The sequence below is a fragment of the Rutilus rutilus genome (genome assembly GCF_951802725.1).
Source record: "Rutilus rutilus genome assembly, chromosome: 12".
NCBI lineage: Eukaryota > Metazoa > Chordata > Actinopteri > Cypriniformes > Leuciscidae > Rutilus > Rutilus rutilus.
Window position 1 is genome coordinate 36,420,192 of NC_140217.1, and position 18,715 is coordinate 36,438,906.

Here is an 18,715-nt window from a genome sequence, read left to right on the forward strand (position 1 = left end):
TTGACTTTTGTGACTGGCAACATTACAAACAAGTTTTTTTTTTTACCAGATTTTGCCAAAGAAAAGATCAAAAATCATTCAAATTAAAGTCTTGTGAAAAGTGAATATTAAAGATTAATGCAACCAGTGTTGCAGTATTGTAAACTAAATTTAAAACCATCAAAACATTTCATTCATATTTAATAAAGCTGAAATAATATAAAACAAAAATTAGAAACTTTTCTTAGAGTTTTTTGTCCTGGCTTGCGGACCATTCCCGATCCCTTCCTCCTCTCTCTTCACTTCCTGTCTAGGCTTTATTTTCCTATCTCAATAAATGTAAAAACATTTTTTTTTTTTTTTTAAATAAAAATCAATGAAAGCTAAATAGAAATAAACAAAATTGGAAAATGACAAAGCACACGACAAATAAAAACTCAAAATACAAAAATATAAACTAAACCAATTTAATATATTAATAATAATTATAAAAGCATATAAAAATAATACTAAAATGACACTGGCTGCAAACCAAAAGGAATTACTTTGCCTGGCAGTTTATTGTTAAAACCACTGATCTTTATAAACGACTGGATTGCTCACTGCATCTGGTAAAGCCACCGGAAGTGTTTGAGCGGCCATCTTACAATTCCCTACCGACAGAGGGCATCGTTGACTTACAGCCAAAACATTGATGGAGAAATCACCTGATTTGCAGCATATCAGTCGCACATGAATAGTTTTTAAGATATATGTACAGTATGTACATTAGAGATACCTCGAATGATACCTTTTTGGGCAGGATAAGCGATATATTAAATATTACAATACATACAATCCCCTATTACTAAATTGCACTATATTAAAAAGGTTACCATGCATTATCTTGCTCTGAGCGACAGTATAAATGCTCAGAAATAAAGCTTTATGTTTTTAAATCCATACGCAGTCAGCGTCATTTCTCTGAATAAGTTGTGAAATGTGTGTACTATTTCCTGATGTCTTTTTGTTGACCAACATCTATACTTCGAACTCTTGGAGATCTTAGAAACCATTAAAAAGGCACAGGTCAGCTCAAATTCTATGGCTTTTTACTAACATGACAGTATTAGTAATACTTTGTATTGAACAGTGTTCTTTGTATATTGTTGAGCAAATTATTCATTTAACCATCGTTTAAGTCGTTATCTTTACTGCTTCGAAACACATGCTGTTAACAAAAACAATTGAATAATTTATAGTTACTGTATGAAAAATAATAATATTACATAACACAAATATTACATAACCGCAGTCAACTGTACATGGCAAATTAAGTTGTATGTACATAACTTACAAAGCATAAATCTGTATTCAGATTTCACCGCTAACTGTAATGTTTTCTCATTAAAATCAGAAGATTTCCCATTAATTCAATAGAACGTGAGGGAATACTAGGGAATACCAATATGGCAATGCACTGGCTTCCCTTTTTATGAAGTCAAGAGCAATCCACTCATTTATATAGATCAGTGGTTAAAACTCATCATGGTTTACCGCTAGGAGGCAGTACAGTTTCTATTGACACAACACACCATGTAAATATTTGCTGCAATGCTAATAGCTGTTCTCAGAGTCTCGCTGTGCATATTTCATTGGTCGTTCGTGACCAGGCGTGACGACAGATCTGGGGTCTCTGGTAATGGTACACAGGTGGACTGTATAGTTGGCATGTGTCCTTGTGTTTCATTTAAAGTCCAACTGCCACCGCGACAGTCCCTCACATTCCAGAGTAGCTACTTGATGGTTTCTCTACACGGCAGTGGTCAACCAATACAGGTTTTTCAATGGCTAATATTGACTGATTCTACAAAGCAGGGTAGCCGAAATAATACAGTAAATATATATACATATATACATATCTGCTTCTGTCTCCTGGTGCTCTAACTGTACTGGTGAAGTGCAATGGGAGAAATGTGAGGTTAATCACATTTAGAGGTTTGTTTACAGAGTCAGACCTCATGCCAGCACACACCATGTGAGGAGCTTTAAACACATGACCTGAGCTTTTCCTCTGCGTGTGAGTGTGCATGACAGGGATGAGCAATATCTTGATATTCAATCCTAATTTTATAGTTATAATAATATAACAATAATAATAATTCGTTACATTTATATAGGGCTTTTCTGGGTACTCAAAGTGCTTTACATGGAAGCATTCCACCATCAATGTGCAATGTTACCAAACTCGTCAAATTTATGATGAAAATTCAATATTGCTCAGCCCTACACTCTTAAAAATAAAGGTTATTTATTGGAATCTGTGGTTCCATGAAAAACCTTTAACATCAATGAAACCGTTTGTGTTTTTTTTTGTGCACAATTTTCTCAATGTTATTTACGCTAAAAAAAACCCTGTTCACTGAAAGGTTCATTGGGGAACCCAACATAGTTCTTCTATAGCATCACTGCAAAAACCTCAAGTTTGTGGACAATTTGCAGCCCTTCTCAGTCTCAAAAATACACACAGCTACATGTTTAGCATTCCACTGACAGGAAAGCACTCTGACAGCTGTGTGCAGGACGCAATAGCAAGGCGTGTACAAGCGTACATCTCTGACCTCATCGACCCATTGCTAACAATAACCTCAGGTGTCCTTTGTGACACCAGATCTTCTGCAATCCAAGATGACATGCAAGACAGATGTACGGTTATCATCATAGGTTTCTTCAGAAGTACTTCAGACATAATGTTTGCTCACATTAGATGAAGACAATCATATGTCATATATAATACTGCTAACTTTATCTCAGTGACCCCCTATTTTACACACTTTTGGTTGAAGAAAAAGCAATAATCATCATTGGTGACAAAAACACCTGAGAACAGAACATTCCAACAGTTTAAATGTACAATTTCTTGATAAAAAAAGACTAAAATCCTGACAATAAGGTTCATTAACGTTTAGAGAACACCTATCGAGTCGAAGTCGCACTTTTTTTCCGATTAATAGAAATAGATCCATCAAATAACAGATAAACGAATGTTGCACAAGCAACAGTAGTTCTAAACAACTTCTGCAAATCAGTTTATGTGCTGCGTATGCATCTTTGGGATTTAAGCAATTCTTGTCAGTGTTGTGAAACTCAATTAAGTCATTTGACCTTCCGAGAAAAGAGATGATCCCTGGTCATCGAGTGCATTGACCTTGTGCTGGACTGTGACTGAATGTGTGATGCTGCTCTGAGGCCATTGCACCTTCAAACATAGCCTATAGTGAAGGATAAAATTAACCCAGGTTGGGTAGGAAAGCTTAAGGCTGGGGGTCATCTGAAGTTTAAAGGGCAAAGGTCAGTAGGTCTGTTGATAAATCCCACGGCCTGTCTGCGAGACAAATGGCTTAGGAAACATACAGCTCTATTTGAAGTATGTTACAGGAGCCTGTTTCCTCTTACAGAACTTAAATGGAATTCAAGCCAACAGGGAGAAATACGAAAGAGTGATAAACTAAACATTGTGAAAAAAAAAAAAAAAAAAAACTGACTTGGCCAGTAAGCAACTTCTCAAACCTCTATAAAGTTTATATAAAGTAGAACCAAGTGGAGTGACCCATGCACATTTCTGAAAAGTAGCACAGCTCTGGCGTTTGGCTTGAGCTTGCTAAACACACAAACCTCATTTAAAAACAAAAAAGAGAGGTGAGGGTAAAATAACCCAGAGCCATTCAGACAAAGTTGTGTGTGTGTGCCAGAGAGACATTCCCTCAGGTCTAGAAATCCCGAGTGGTTGGAAGCTATGATGTCATCATAAGCAGACACCTTCTCTCCATAAACACAAGCAGGAGGCAGGTGTGCAGGTTTTCTGGGAGAAGTAGGGCAAAGGAACTTTAAGAATAAGAATAAGAATAAGAATAATACAGTAATAATAATGAGGATGATGACGGTTAGTCACGGATCCAATGCAGTACTGCCTCCTGAATGAAGGCTAAGCGCCCACAAGGATCTCACTGTTAACCAATGAGAGCACGGCAACGTGTGAATGTAGACCTGGGGCCGGCTACATAAACTGCGTAGACTAGTCTTAAAAGTTAGTCATCTAACTTTTTAAGGCCAGTTACATAAAAAGGTAGCTTAGTCTAATTTGAATTGGAAATGTAAGACTGATTGCCCCTTGGTTACCTGCTAGTTTGTCAAACTAGTTTTTAAGACAGTCTTAAAGGGATGGTTCAGAGTAAAATCAACCTAGGGTCCTTTGCACCATGACCTCGAGCCAAACACCCTCCCCAGATGCCTTTTTTCCCTTGGTCGAACATTATTAAAGTTGGAGCTTATTTTGAAATATCAGCCGGATGGCTTAGTGCAGGCGCTAACGGATCCAAGGATGCATCTCGTAAATGATCCCACTAATAATCCCCGGAATGGTACCAAACTTATACGGTAGTACAAATAGGTCCTGTACTCATAAAACGAAGCATTGGAAAGTTTGTAAGTACTTTAGGAGTTTATTTAAATAACACTTGCCTGATGGCTAATGCTACCGCTAACCCGGACGTCGACGTCACTTCAGTGGATTGGGAAAAGCCCGTAAAATTCCTGGCAGAAAGCATGCATAAGGATGTAGTGTAACGACAAATTATTATTTTATTCGAAGTGTTAACAACTTAGTGTTAACTAATAATTGTTGCAAACTGGTACTACCAACAAAATATTAGTGCATTCCTGGAACTGGGCATCGTTACACTACATCCTTATGCATCGCTTTCTGATAGGACTTTTACGGGCTTTTCCCAATCCACTGAAGTGACGTCGACGTCCGGGTTAGCGGTAGCATTAGCCATCAGGCAAGTGTTCTTTAAATAAACTCCTGATGTACTTACAAACTTTCCAATGCCTCGTTTTATGAGTACAGAACCTATTTTTTCTACCGTATAAGTTTGGTTTTGACCATTCTGGGCATTATTAGTGGGGTCATTTACGAGATACATCCTAGGATCCGTTAGCGCCTGCACTAAGCCATCCGGCTGATATCTCTAAATAAGCTCCAACTTTAATAATGTTCGACCAAGGGAAAAAAGGCATCTGGGGAGGGTGTTTGGCTCGAGGTCATGGTGCAAAGGACCCTAGGTTGATTTTACTCCAAACCATCCCTTTAACATAGTGGCTAAATTTATGCAACAGATATAAACAAATACAATTTAATTAATTTAACAAAATGTAGTTCATTCAAACACTAAAGAGAGAGCAGAAAATCCAGACCTCTGGTTCTTCCTACCATCTCAAACACAGCTGCAACGGTATTGGAATACTAATGTGCATGAATTTTAATAATTCAGAACCAACGCTCTTTCTTCACAATCTCCACACAGAGGCGTCCAAGTCTTCTGAGCGGTCTGCCCCCGTAGACCTCTGAGTAACACAAATGCAAGTTATAAAGATGAATGTGCACCCCGAGACTCATCACAGGTCTAGACGCCATATTTATTTTCATTTTTTCACCATCTGTGTGAGTTACAGCAGTAAATCAAATGGCACAGCGATGGGTTTATGGATGTGCAGTGATATAAAAGCGCTAGCCTCTGAATCACTTATGCTAACACTTCTTTCGGCCCCTCTCTTATGATTCAGACTGTCAAGCCAAGGCCATGTTTTCCTCATTCTGCTGCAGATGACTAACATCATAGTGAAGGACTCTCTTCGAGGGAGCAGGCAAACCTGACCACGCTTCTCTTCGTTGACAACAACAGATTTATAAACGATTCTCATGATGGATGTTGCGTTCCCCAATGCAAATTATAAGCAACTCAAACACACAGCACATGCAGAGCAGCATTTACTGTGAACCGAAACTGAAAACACAGTGTTGTTACATGCAGCGTATCAGACTACATATATTTATATAACAACATCACAACCGTTGGGATTTGATGATCGCACAAATCCATATCACATTCTCGCCACCATGCATTGTCAAAATACATACATAAAAAAATAAACATAAAAACAAAGGTACTGGGCAACTGGCAAGTAACACACATTTGGTGCTTTGAACCCTGTTTAACACGCTAATAGTGCTGTTAGAAGCAATCCGTTCATGAAATAAATATAATAGAAAACTTAATATTTCGCAGTTTATTTAGAAATTGTTTATGGCCATTTCATTAAAAAAACATTCTTGGATTTACACAATTCACTTGGTTGGAAAATACGGTGAAAAAAATCATGTCCCTGAAGGAGGAACTACAAATTAAAGAAATGATTTTCATTTAGGGAGTAAATGAAACCAAGTTACTGGCTAGTTGGAAATACACCACCACTGATCAAACCAAGAAGATACAAACAGTCCGCTAAAGAGTTACTAATGAATTCGAAGAAAATATCTTGCGAGAGGGAACATGTCCAGCCTAATTATACAGATCTTGCTTTTCAGTTTTCAAAATCAGTGACTTTAAACCAAAAGACACTGGATCAAAAGGTCATATTACTCCTAAATACCAGACAAGACAGATTGTGCAGCCGCAGCACCCTTCTATATGAAAGGGAGTGTATGACCACAGGGTGTTTTCCCAATGTTGGGAAAGATGACATGCCAATTGAAGGAAGGATGGGAGATCTCTTTCCTCTCTGAGAGTTTGTGTGGCCTTGAGCTATGAGCTATTTTGGTTACAATGTTCTGTCAAAAACGGCAAATTTCCTCAAATTACAGAAACATGCATAAAATCACCTTTTAGCAACCTATATTTTTTTTATGAAATTGGATCTCTTTTTGTTTTTTGGATCTCATGTGATTGACAGGTTGTCCCGTCCTCGCACCAGTAAACACGTCATCAGAGAAGAGATGAGATGTCACTGCAAGCGGGCGGGGAAGATATTTAGCTAAATTTTCAAAATGAGATTAAAAAAAAAAAAAAAAAATTCTAAATGAGAACTGATTTAAAAATAATAATAATCTAAGAACAGATTTAAAATTGAGAAATTGGTATTTCCAATCCAGCCCTACATTCTAATATGCTGGTTTGGTGTTCAAGAAATTGTTTTTGTGGAATTCATGATAATTCTTTCCGAATTATTTGATTAATAGAAAGTTCAAAAGAATAGAATTTAGTTGAAATAGAAATATTTTGTGACCATGGAAAATGATTTACTCTCACTTTTGATCAATTTAATCCATCCTTGCTGAATAAAACTATTAATTTTTTGGGCTTAAAAAAAAAAGTATATATATAGCTGTCTTTATATTTTAGGTGATCATCATATCTAACTCTAGCCTGGATGCCAGCCGAACTTAGCCCCGCCCACAACATTTGAGGTCGGGAAGTTCGGTCTGGACTTGACCCGTTGTGGAGCAACTATGCTCGAAACCAAAGCTGTTCGGACCAATCAAATTGTCAGGGCGGGCTTTATACGATGATGGACAGATGATCAACAGTAACGTAATCATCCACGTCACCAAAGAGCGCTTGGGTTGAATTCGTTTACAACAAAGATGGCTGCCGCTGGAGAATTGAGATGTGACAGCGCATTAATTTTAAAAGAGGAACAGAGAACTGCGATCAAGGCATTTGTCGATCGGAAAGATGAACGAAGAACATGCGTCACTTACTCCGTTGCTCTGATTGGTTGTAGGTCTATCCAATTGAGCACAGAGGCATTTTCTTTCCTGGTTCGGTTGAAACACGCCCCATAATCACAGCCCAATGGAGCATTATCAGACTCATATTATGACTAGAATCTGAGTATGACGACGTCAGGCTAATCTAACTCGTAATTTTATGATTTATACTGTATGTATGAGCACACTGAAAACTGATGTTTCAAAAGTCACTTTTATCACTTCCTCAGGAAATGCTGAATAAGCGTTTGAGTGAGGGTGGATGCAGAATATAGATCAGCGGGCGTTTTGACCCCTCAAACAGACCAGAGCAGAAGTGAACAGCGAATGACTGTTCAGTCTCTTACTGCTGCCCACACACAGCTGAAGCAGACGACACCCACCATAATGACAGAACACATCTGCATACGCATCTATCTTTCTCAACGCCTTTATTCCATGCATTCAATGCATCACATCTAGAACTCGTCCGGTGCCTCATTCCACCACTCTCAAAATTATGCCAACAGTATTCAAATCTTATTCAAGGTCTCTGTTAACTATTCAATACAAAGCTGAATCTCACACAAACATGTCCACACACTAAAATCAAAGAAAGTCATAAATCTGTATAGTGAATAACTGACTGGTGTTTGAGATTTCTCCACCGGCATAACTCTTGGACAAAGTTTGCACATTACTTGTGTGATATCCACTGGCTTGCCTTCATGGTTTAAAACTGAAATATTTCCAACATTGCAACGTGACATTTTTCTTGATCACCAACTCCATCTTTGCTTGCAAAACGATGGAAAATGATTCACATTTTACGTCAGTATAACAAAGTATGTGTATAACAAAAATCGAAGTAAAACAAAATTTTAAAAAGCACATAAAAAAGATAGTATATAACTAATAAACAGTTTTTTTGTTTTTTGTTTTTTTGGTAATTCTTGCCATTTTTGTAATACAATTTTTATTCTGCATTACCGTAATGAAAATTTGAGGATGAATGTGATGATTCTGCAAACAAGCTTCATTTTCCTTATGCAAACTATATTTTTTTTCTTTTGGTTTTGGGGTGAATTATGACCTTGACATGTTTTACAGGTGATGTGAGATTCTCCAAAAAAAATAAATAAGTGTATTTGGATTTGTTGGTAAAACTATATCCTCATCATTCCGTTACAGTACTTGGTTACCTCTAGGCTAGATTTTTTTTTTTAAGGTGTGTGCACAATGCAGTTTGACCAGGGCCAAGATCACCAAGGTTGATGCCATGACAACAGAGGGTGTGGTATTATGACAACACAAGGTGTGGTGCCAACAGAAGTCATGGGCATATCCTATTGTGTTTAGACAAAGAGATTTGAGGCAGTAATTTGAGAAAGTGTGTGTGTGTGTGTGTGTGTGTGTGTGTGTGTGTGTGTGTGTGTGTGTGTGTGTGTGTGTGTGTGTGTGTGTGTGTGTGTGTGTGTGTGTGTGTAACAAAACAACAGGACATTATATGTTGCAACTCACAGAACATTATTAAGACATTATTTACCCAAGGTGTTCAGCCTCTGTGACTTTCATTTAATGATTTCCTATCTCAGCGGTCAGATCTTACCTTTTTTAACTTTCTTCTGCAGTTTAATGGTGTCTGAAGATTTCTTCTTGATATCTGCACGTGCCTTCTTATATTCTAAAAAGAAAAAAAAAGAAGAACATTAGCCTCGTCGGTGGAGGCAAAAGATAAATGTTAATTAAGGCAGTTGTTCAAATCCCTAATCTTAAATATGAGCAACAATAACTCTGCCTTCCTTAGCAAGCACTGATAATAAATTATTCACAATGATGTCAAACGAAACGACCCCTTAGCAACCCCAGACAGCCGTGTTGGAGATTGCGTGGGTGTAGCTGCGTATTTACTGGTGAGTTGCAAAGCAACTGATTGAACGCCTATTTTATATGACATAATGGATTGTTTCTTATGAATAAATGATCCATTATGAGCGGTGATATAACTGTCTGAGGGACTCCCACAGAGCTAAGAGCCATTTAATAATTAACAGTGTGCAGCTAATAGGACAGGTTTTCCGACACTGGTGCTCTTAAAGGCGTGGTGATATAATTATTATTCTCATGGAAACTTCAGATGCCCCAACACCCGTGAAGAGACGACTCGACGCCTGTGTAGAGAGACGACTCGACGCCTGTGAAGATTAACTAACTGTTAGATTGTTAGATTAACTAACTGTATTTTTCTATGTACATTTCTGAAATGCACTTTCTGTAAAGCTGCTTTGAAACAATATGTATTGTGAAAAGCGCTATACAAATAAATTTGAATTGAATTGAATTGAATTGAATTGAATTATTATTTATTTTTTTGCTAGGGCTGGGTATTGACACAAATTTCACGATTTGGTTTCGATTTCAATTCACAAGCTTGTGATTCGAATAAATATTGATTAATTTGGATATATATATCAGGCATAATACATGGCAAATTTTCTCTAGGAAAAAATCTCAACTAATGCTGTAAACTATACAGGGTTGGTCCCAGGCTACATTACTATAATATTTAATATTAGCTGATTTGTATACAAAAACTTAAAAATTACACAAGTTTTTTTTTTAATAATAATAGTTATAATACTAACTTTATAATTATATAATTATTTCTACTCCAATTCGTTTTTGAAATATAAACATTTAAATTGTAGCTGTAATAAAACCCTGACAGATTTTTTTCAAACACATTAAATACTGAAGAACAGTAAAAAAAAATAATTAATATGTTATAATGAATATGTAACATGGTGCATATATTAAGATAAATATATTTACCGGACTAACAAGTTTATGGTCACTGAATGGCTTTTCTGAGGTAAATGTAACATTACGTGACATTGTTTACAAATTGACGTCTTGCCGCGGTTGAAACACTGATTGCACGATTACATGTTGTACTGTATCTTTTAACATACCTTTTGATGTTCATTCATGATTATTTTGTGCTGTAACATAGTCAAGAGGAAGCGATGATTAGTTCACTGATGCTATGCTTGATCTGAGGCGGCAACAGTGATCTTTCACGCCACATTAAAGAGCGCCAAATGGTTTTTATTGTTTGAATTTCATAATAAAATGGACAGAATTGAAATCTGAGACTTTGTCTCAAATCAAAAGTAACAAAGCACAAAGGTTATTGTGATTTCTTAGATGGGAAGCACGCCATAAATGTTTGTTCATTTATCAGCTGAAAACAGCATAGACTAAAAGATCGATTCTTGGGATGTAAGAAACGATATCAATTCATAAAAATGACAATCGATTAAAATCGAGAAATCAATATATTTTTACCCAGCCCTACTTTTTGCCCTGAGGTCCTCTTCAAGTTTTTGTGCCAAAACAATCATGACTTAGTTTTTATAGGGATTTTCCTTCTTTGCTACTATACTCTTAAATAGTTCACCTAAAAATGGAAATTCTATCATGATTTTCTCATCCCCATGTCGTTCCAAACCCGCAAAATCTCTGGTTAATTTTCTTAAAATTCATATGGATTAATTTTATGATGCCTATTTGAACTTTTTTGATCTTCTAAGTTTTTAACCAAAGATTTATGTGTTTGGAATGACATGGCAGTGAATAAAAGATGGGTGAACTATCCCTTTAAGACTTCATTGTAAACTTTTTCATACTATAATGAACTCAAAATATCAATAAAAACTAGATTCTTCAAGACATTACCCCTTTAAGTAAGAATAATTGAATTGAATATATTGTTTATATGTGAAGTCTGAACCTGATGTATGAAACTGGATATTCTTCTTGTTAATTTTTTTTTATTCAGCTTGAGTCAACTTTTTGTTTTCAGGTAAACTCTTCCTTTGAATTCAACCCTACTAAGTTAGAAAGACTTCCATTATAGGATTTAAATGATACTTTACCTCCTGCCAACTTTTTGTACACAAAGATTAAATTCTAAACCAGTCGAATATCGATTATATCACACAGGGAAGGAGGCCGATACCTTTGGCATGGTCTTTATCCAGCTGACTGGCAACCTTCTTCCACTCTTCAATTTTCAGTTCCAGAGGAGTGATCAAGTTATCCATGAGAGCTCTGCACACACACACACACACACAAAGTTAAAGTTGTCCATGCAGGTAATGAATTGTATAATACATAATCTCCATTACCAATTTAACTAATCAGCTTATGAAAAACAAAGCAGAAGTAAATAGTCATACGTGGTGAACAGTTTGAGCTTGTTCTCAATGCTTCTGTGTCTCATACACATCCTGGTCAAAGCTGATCCGATCTCTTTCGTTGCTCCTGGAGGGAAAAAAGAAAAAGGAAATTAATATCAATGTCCATAATCTCACAATCTTCCATTCTGAGCTCCATCAGAAGCTGCTAAATGCCAAGAGGAAAAACACGTTGCTTAAGAGTTCTGAAAGAACAGTTTCATCACATTGTTCTCTCCTCTCCTCTCTTTAATCCTTTCTTCCCCCCCACTCTTTCTTTAATAAGTGGCTGAATGGGCTTCATTTTGTAACATGTCTCAGACAGCTTGCAACATAACTCAACTCATCTTTCACAGGAATGCATGGTTCAAACAAAGCAACACAAATTTCTCATTAATGCGGATTAAAGGAATTGTTTGCCCAAAAATGAAACTTCTGTCATCATTCACTCACCCTCATGTTGTTCTAAACCCACATGACTTACTTTTAACTGATTCATTGATCAAATCTGACTGAAAAGAATCACAAGATAGACAAGTCATATGGACTACTTGAAATCATCAGTAGCCCTTTACTGTAATTGCATGGAAAAGAGCATGGAAAACAGTCAAACTTTCTTCCACGGAAGAATGAAAGTCAGTCCAACTGGTTTGGAAAGACATGAAGGTGAGTAAATAACGGCAGAAATATCATTCCATTGAGGTGGGTAATTACGTTACACTCAGGATCTGTAAAAGAGGCACATGAAGCACATTGACCTAGTTTCTTTTAGCAAAGGCCTTGTACCTGCATCAAGGCAACCTGACCCAGAAAAGGGGAGGACGGGACACATATGACATCTTGACCGAGTTGCATTTCCTCTTTAAATACAAAATGCCTCTAATGAGAGATATAGAGCTGGGAACTAAGGAAAATAAACTCTTCATTCAGTACAATTAACATATAAAGTTTATAGGTCTCAAAAATCAGTAAGATTATTTTGAAGGGAATTAATATTTATTCAGCAAAGATGCATTAAATTGATCACAAGTGATAGTACATATATTTATAATATTACAAAAATCTAACTATTTTATTATAGAGTTCATTCTATTATATTGTCTTATATATAAAGAAAACATAAATATTATGCAATGTAATAATGTTTCTCTGACCAGCCAATCAGCATATTAGCATGATTTCTGAAGGATCATGTGACACTGAAGACTGGAGTAATGATGCTGAAAATTGATCTTTGCCATCAAAAATATATTAAATATTTTACAATTATTACTTTTTTTTTTATACACTGAATTGAATAAACTATAACAACTTATAATGCACGGTTTTATATAAAACTCGTCAGTGTCGTAATATTGAGGAATTAGTGCTGCGGCCCCAAAGTTTTAAACAGGTCAATTACTTTGCTTCTGCATAATCACACTAATGCATCACTGCACCAAAGCCTCCAGCCTGCAGAAAGAGCACTGCACATTTATCAAGAGACCGCTCACACAAGACAGGGTGCCAGAAAAAGCAGCTCTTCAACACCCCCTAAAGCCTATGCACTCATTCTCTTTGGTTAGCAACAACTCAGTTTAGCCAGAACAAAATTAGATCGCTCCCATTATGATCAACAAAAGTTGTTTACAGTGGAAGCTTCTTCATCTAGCTGCAAAAATGTATTAATATAGCAATACAATCACAATGTGTGGAAAGATTGTTATGAATTGTATTCCTTGCTTATATCACAATGGTTCCTTTGCCTTTCCAATGATTCTCTTTCTAGGTAAGAAAAACAGTGGAAAAGCAATCTCTCACAATCAGTAAAGGCAGCCCATTGTAGGGCCACACACACTGCTGGACTTTGTTTGACTTTTCCTCAACCTAAAGTCAGCTAAGGAAAGGAAAACAAAAAGATGCTACATTTTTGGGCTAACACTTGTACGGCTGAGAAGCACAGCCCAAAAAAAAGCTATATTTAATCACTAATGTGAGAGGAATGGATCTATAAACTTGATAACAGCTGAGGTAAACACCTGGGAAAGGCATAGACTAAAATGGCTTGCTATTAGCTTGTATGATAAATTACTCTGAATAATTCTGATTACAAAACCTGATGAACTAGTTAGATTATGCATTACATCGCAATGATACATCCATTATCCCTCCCACCCACAAACACATAAAAGGTCACATTATCTGATTGAGTCGGAAACTCAAATTACATAATTGCTATTAAAACGCTCGACCCTGTGAGTCGCGGTGACTGAAAATGTATTTATTTACAAATACAATTTATTCAAATAAATTAAGTTAAGCCATTAAATCATCTTATCACATATGCTTTAAACTGGACTGCTGACTGTGTTTGAACAGGATGTAGTTGACACAATATGCAAATTGTGCACAGAACAAGTTCTCTTATTGGCTGTAAATTCATCTGCCGTTAACACTCACTTCTTGTTTTCATTCTCTCAATCATTGAGTCCTCTTCAAAATAATCAAACAATTAATTGAAACAAGTGAGAAGGAACACAACTCTGCCTGCTTTCACACTGTCCCACTGGCTTTGAAGAGGACTCCGATCTCTTTTGAAGAAAAGGGCCTCACTCTACTTTTCACTCACAGAGATATAATATATTACAATTCAATATTAGAATTTTATTATATAATTTTAATATGTCATTTATAATAAAAAAAATAAAAAAAATTTACATTTCACTTTCTGTGTGTAGTAGCTCCTCATTCCAAATTTGGAGAAATGCTGTCAACTGCTCAATTTTCCTACAACACTTGTATTTTGCCACTTTGTCATGGCTTGTTGCACTAACTGTACGTTCACACCGCCGCCGACTTGAGCTTCCAAAGTTACCGGAAGTCATTCATTTTCAATGGAAGCTGGCTTCTCTCAGCTGCAAGGAGCGTCCAATCCATCGGCGTCGCGTTTTGGGCGTTTTGAGCGTCAATCAAAAAGTTGAAAGTATCTCAACTTTATGGTAATGAGTTATGACGCGGTTCAGCGGCAAGCAGCGGCAAACGCCAGCAACCAATCAGAATATAGACGTCCTTCGCGCTGGCTGATTCCGAAGAAACATACGATGTAAACTTTAGTTCCTACCAAAACATTAGTTCCGAGAAAATGGAGGAGAAACTGATAATCGCTGTTGCTGGGTTTCCTATCATTTATGATATGACGTTATTTTCATATAGGGACCACACCAGTTACAAAAGAGAGAGAGCCCCGGCCGCGCGCGCGCACTCACCTTCACTGTCTTCAAACAACACGTCTTGCTCTCTCTCCCTCGCGCATATTAATCAAAATATTATTTTCCCCCGACCAAATGTGACCAAAACGGTTATAAAAATGCTGTCATTATAAAAGGTTTCTAGTGTCAGTGTATTGCTTGTTTTTTCTGTTTACATTTTATGGTGTGACAGACTTCAGAGCGGCCAAAGCGTCAACAAGCTTCCCCGTACTTTTTGACAAGCGTCCTTGACAGGGCGGCCAGAGCTTCTTTGCAGCTCAAGTCGGCGGCGGTGTGAACGTACAGTTAAACGTTCAAATACATACAAAATTATGTAAAAATGCCCATCTTGCCGAGTATTCTGGTGAATAGTCAGTTTTGGAATGTAAATAGTTGAAAAATAAATTGCATGTGTCACAGTATTGATTTGTGCATAAGCTCTTAAAGTGACGGCAGCCTAATAAACCTGCTGCTGAACCAAAGACAAAATCACTCGCTGCTCTTGACTGAATAACTTATGCAACTTTAATTGTAAGCATTAATCTGCATTTCATTTTTATAATGAAGACTATCCAGTGTTATTTTACATTTGATTACTTTAATTTCTGTAGTAGCCTATTTCTTAGCTGAATACTAGGCCCTACTGAAAAAGTAAAGCCATGTTTATTTCATTTGTCTCTTTATTCTATTGCATTTTATTTGTGCAATCGTTTGCAATTTGTTCTTATTTTATTACACTGTTTACTTGTCTTTTTTACTTGTCTCAAATATTCTAATAAAGCCTCCCTGTGCTATGTGTAAGCTATTACAACAAAATCACCCAAATTACCCAACAATTATGAGATAAAGTATCTGTATGGCGTATACATGGCAGTTTCCCCCATGGTATCGAATATCGATACTTTTCAAGGTACCATATCGAAGTTGGAAATTCAAGCATCGTGACAACACTATAACAAACAATAATGCACAAGTAAAGTGAACATTGCATGCATAATGCAAGTTAACAGTCAAATGTTCGAGCATTCACATTCGTCCAAATGTACACTTTGAGACACCCTACATATCTCCCATTAAAATTAAACACCGTACTATTACTGAAGTTAATTCTATAATCCTATAGCTAAAGTCTATTCTTGATAAGGTTCTCTTTTTTTCCCCCAATGAAGTTCTTCATAAAACTACATCTGTCACTGTACTTCCTGGTAAGCATTTCCCTGGTCTATAGCCAGGGGCAGCAAATGTGTGCTCACTAAAATCTGACTGTTTTTCTGACTGGCAGGAGTTCGACTAGACATGTCATATCATGCACCTCACTGGTCTTCTGTTGCTGTGAGCATGATCTTCAGCGCAGAAACTACTGCCACAAACTGGTCTCTGCTGATGTTTTGCAGTCAACTCACTCGGCTGGGGAGGTGGGACGTCACACCCCGAAGCCTCGGGCTAGCGCTCAATGAACCGCATTACTGCCACCACATTTCACACGCAAGATCTCAACACGTTACCTGCTGGGGGTTGAGTTGAGACATTAAAAGCTTTCAGATGTCTCTGATGTCAATCAACCGGCGTTGAATAAAGGGAGCTAAAAAGACACATACTTTGTAACAACAGTTGTCTAACTCTATAATTACAGGTGTTTGAGTGTAAACCCCTTTTAAAGTCAGGCAGACCGCCAAAAAAAAAAAAAAAGTTGCCAATTCAAAAGCAGTGTGAAATTTGTTCTTCCCTTTTTTAATTCCTTATAAGAGTAACAGATCAAGCTGATTGCACCATTCTGTAAATTCTTGGGATCAAACCTTGCCAATTTTCCAGCCACTTTAAAAGCAACTGTTATGCTTGGTGGAAACCACAATAGGGAGAGTTTAATTAATGTAACCGCTTGTTTCTGTCTGAATCAGAGTGATCTATCTTTGTGGCTATGTATTCAAAACATTATCAAACAATTGTGTACAACTTTTTTTAAACCAGTTGAGTTGGGAGTTGTGGCCTAGCGGTTAACGCACATGTTCTGACACATTCATTAAGATCTGTAGGTTCGAATCTAGCTCCAAATTGTTTCCAAATCCTGTCTTTTACCCATAAATTGCAGTTCCATCTCTCCTGTGAAATAAATCTGGGGGCAAAATGATGGAGATAAAAAAAGGAGCATATTTGGACTGAGCAAGGAGCACGTTTGTGATTTCTGTTCCAATTAATAAAGCAATGTTATTCAGATATACACCAAATTTTACTTTTATGATGCACTAATAAGGTCTGGTTGCTATCAAAATCATGCATTATTACAATTAAAAATCCATTCAGTAGATTTACAATGGTATCAGATGGTAATGCGAGGGTTATTTAATATATCAAGGTACTCAATTATTACTAATTCATATTAGGTATTGCATAATTCTATGGTATTACCATAGGACAATTTCAATTGTACTAAATACCATTGCACTAAAATTATATTTTTGGATAAATATCTGTAACCTATACATACATTATATATATAATTTATTATATATTTTTTTATTGTTTACTTGTTTTATTTTAATAAAATATCAATTATAAATATCAAATATATATATAATTGATATTTTATTAAAATAAAACAAACCTTTATATATATATATATATATATATATATATAATTTTTTTTATAAATTATTAATAAATGATAGATAAAAATATGCATTTATATATAAACCCCAAACAAGACGTATGAAAAAAAAAAAACATGCAAGAATCAAATCTAGTCTTTCTGAAACCATATTAAAACATTCAAGCGCTCTGTGTGTCTAATACAAAAAGGCTCTTCACTTCTCTTGCCAATATGATGTATGATCCCCATTAAACCTCTTAATCAAACAAAGACGGTCTTTATCACTGACGGAGAGTCTGTACGTTTCCGTCAGCGCTCAAATACTTTCCACTCGCTTGTGCCGTTAGAAAAGAGTTCATAACTCAACATAAAGCCAAGCCTTTGCACACAACCTCAGAAGAACAACACGCTCAGTAACGCACACCTAGCTGGCGGCCTCATCACCTTAAACGGTCAAAATTGTGTTTGCTCAAGAGCAATAAACTTTTCCACGTTTTCCTCAATGGAAAAGCTTTTGCTTAGCCACAATTTAATTCCCCTGCACATAAGCTGGCTGTATGAAGAGATCTAAAGAGGACAGAAAGCACACTGGGCCAGCATTCGCAGCGTTCCGTTTCAATCTCAGATTCTCTATTGAGTTTTCTGACCGCGGGTCAGTCACAATATATTCATTCAGATAGAGAGAGAGAGAGGCCTGAAGAATGAAACCTTAGTTAACAAGCACTCACTGCTGTCTGTGATATGATGCTTAAAAGAGGCCATTCTGTAGACAAAGACGACCATTCACACAGACACAGCACACCTTGATCACACTCACATACACAATGACAGACACTCATAGTCACACTAGAGATTCTGCAAGTCAGTATAAAAATAATAAAACATAAATGTGTTCAGCATATTCGTTTTTTCTGTAGCATTATTATTATTATAATAAAAAACATTTACACCAATTTAGAAAATGCAATGCTCGTGGTGAAGACACTGAATAAAAGTATTAACCTCCATTTGTAAAAGAGAAAATTGTCCATTTGATGATTGGGTACAGAGAGTAGACTATTAAAGAGAATTAAAAAAAGAATTCATTGCATGCTGGTATGCAGGTCAGATCAGGGTA

General features: G+C 36.5%; 1 protein-coding gene across 7 annotated transcripts in view; it reads right to left on the bottom strand.

Annotated features, from left to right (window-relative positions):
- The window catches only part of mtss1 (MTSS I-BAR domain containing 1), a 58,482-nt gene that overhangs the window by 9,926 nt on the left and 29,841 nt on the right, over positions 1-18,715 (bottom strand). For all 7 annotated transcript variants that reach the window (XM_084425532.1, XM_084425530.1, XM_084425531.1 and 4 more), the window contains 3 exons: positions 11,788-11,872; positions 11,568-11,659; positions 9,156-9,230 (listed from right to left, as the gene is read on the bottom strand). In XM_084425532.1, the coding sequence (XP_084281658.1) occupies positions 9,156-9,230; positions 11,568-11,659; positions 11,788-11,872 (252 nt within the window). The remainder of the gene's footprint in view (positions 1-9,155; positions 9,231-11,567; positions 11,660-11,787; positions 11,873-18,715) is intronic.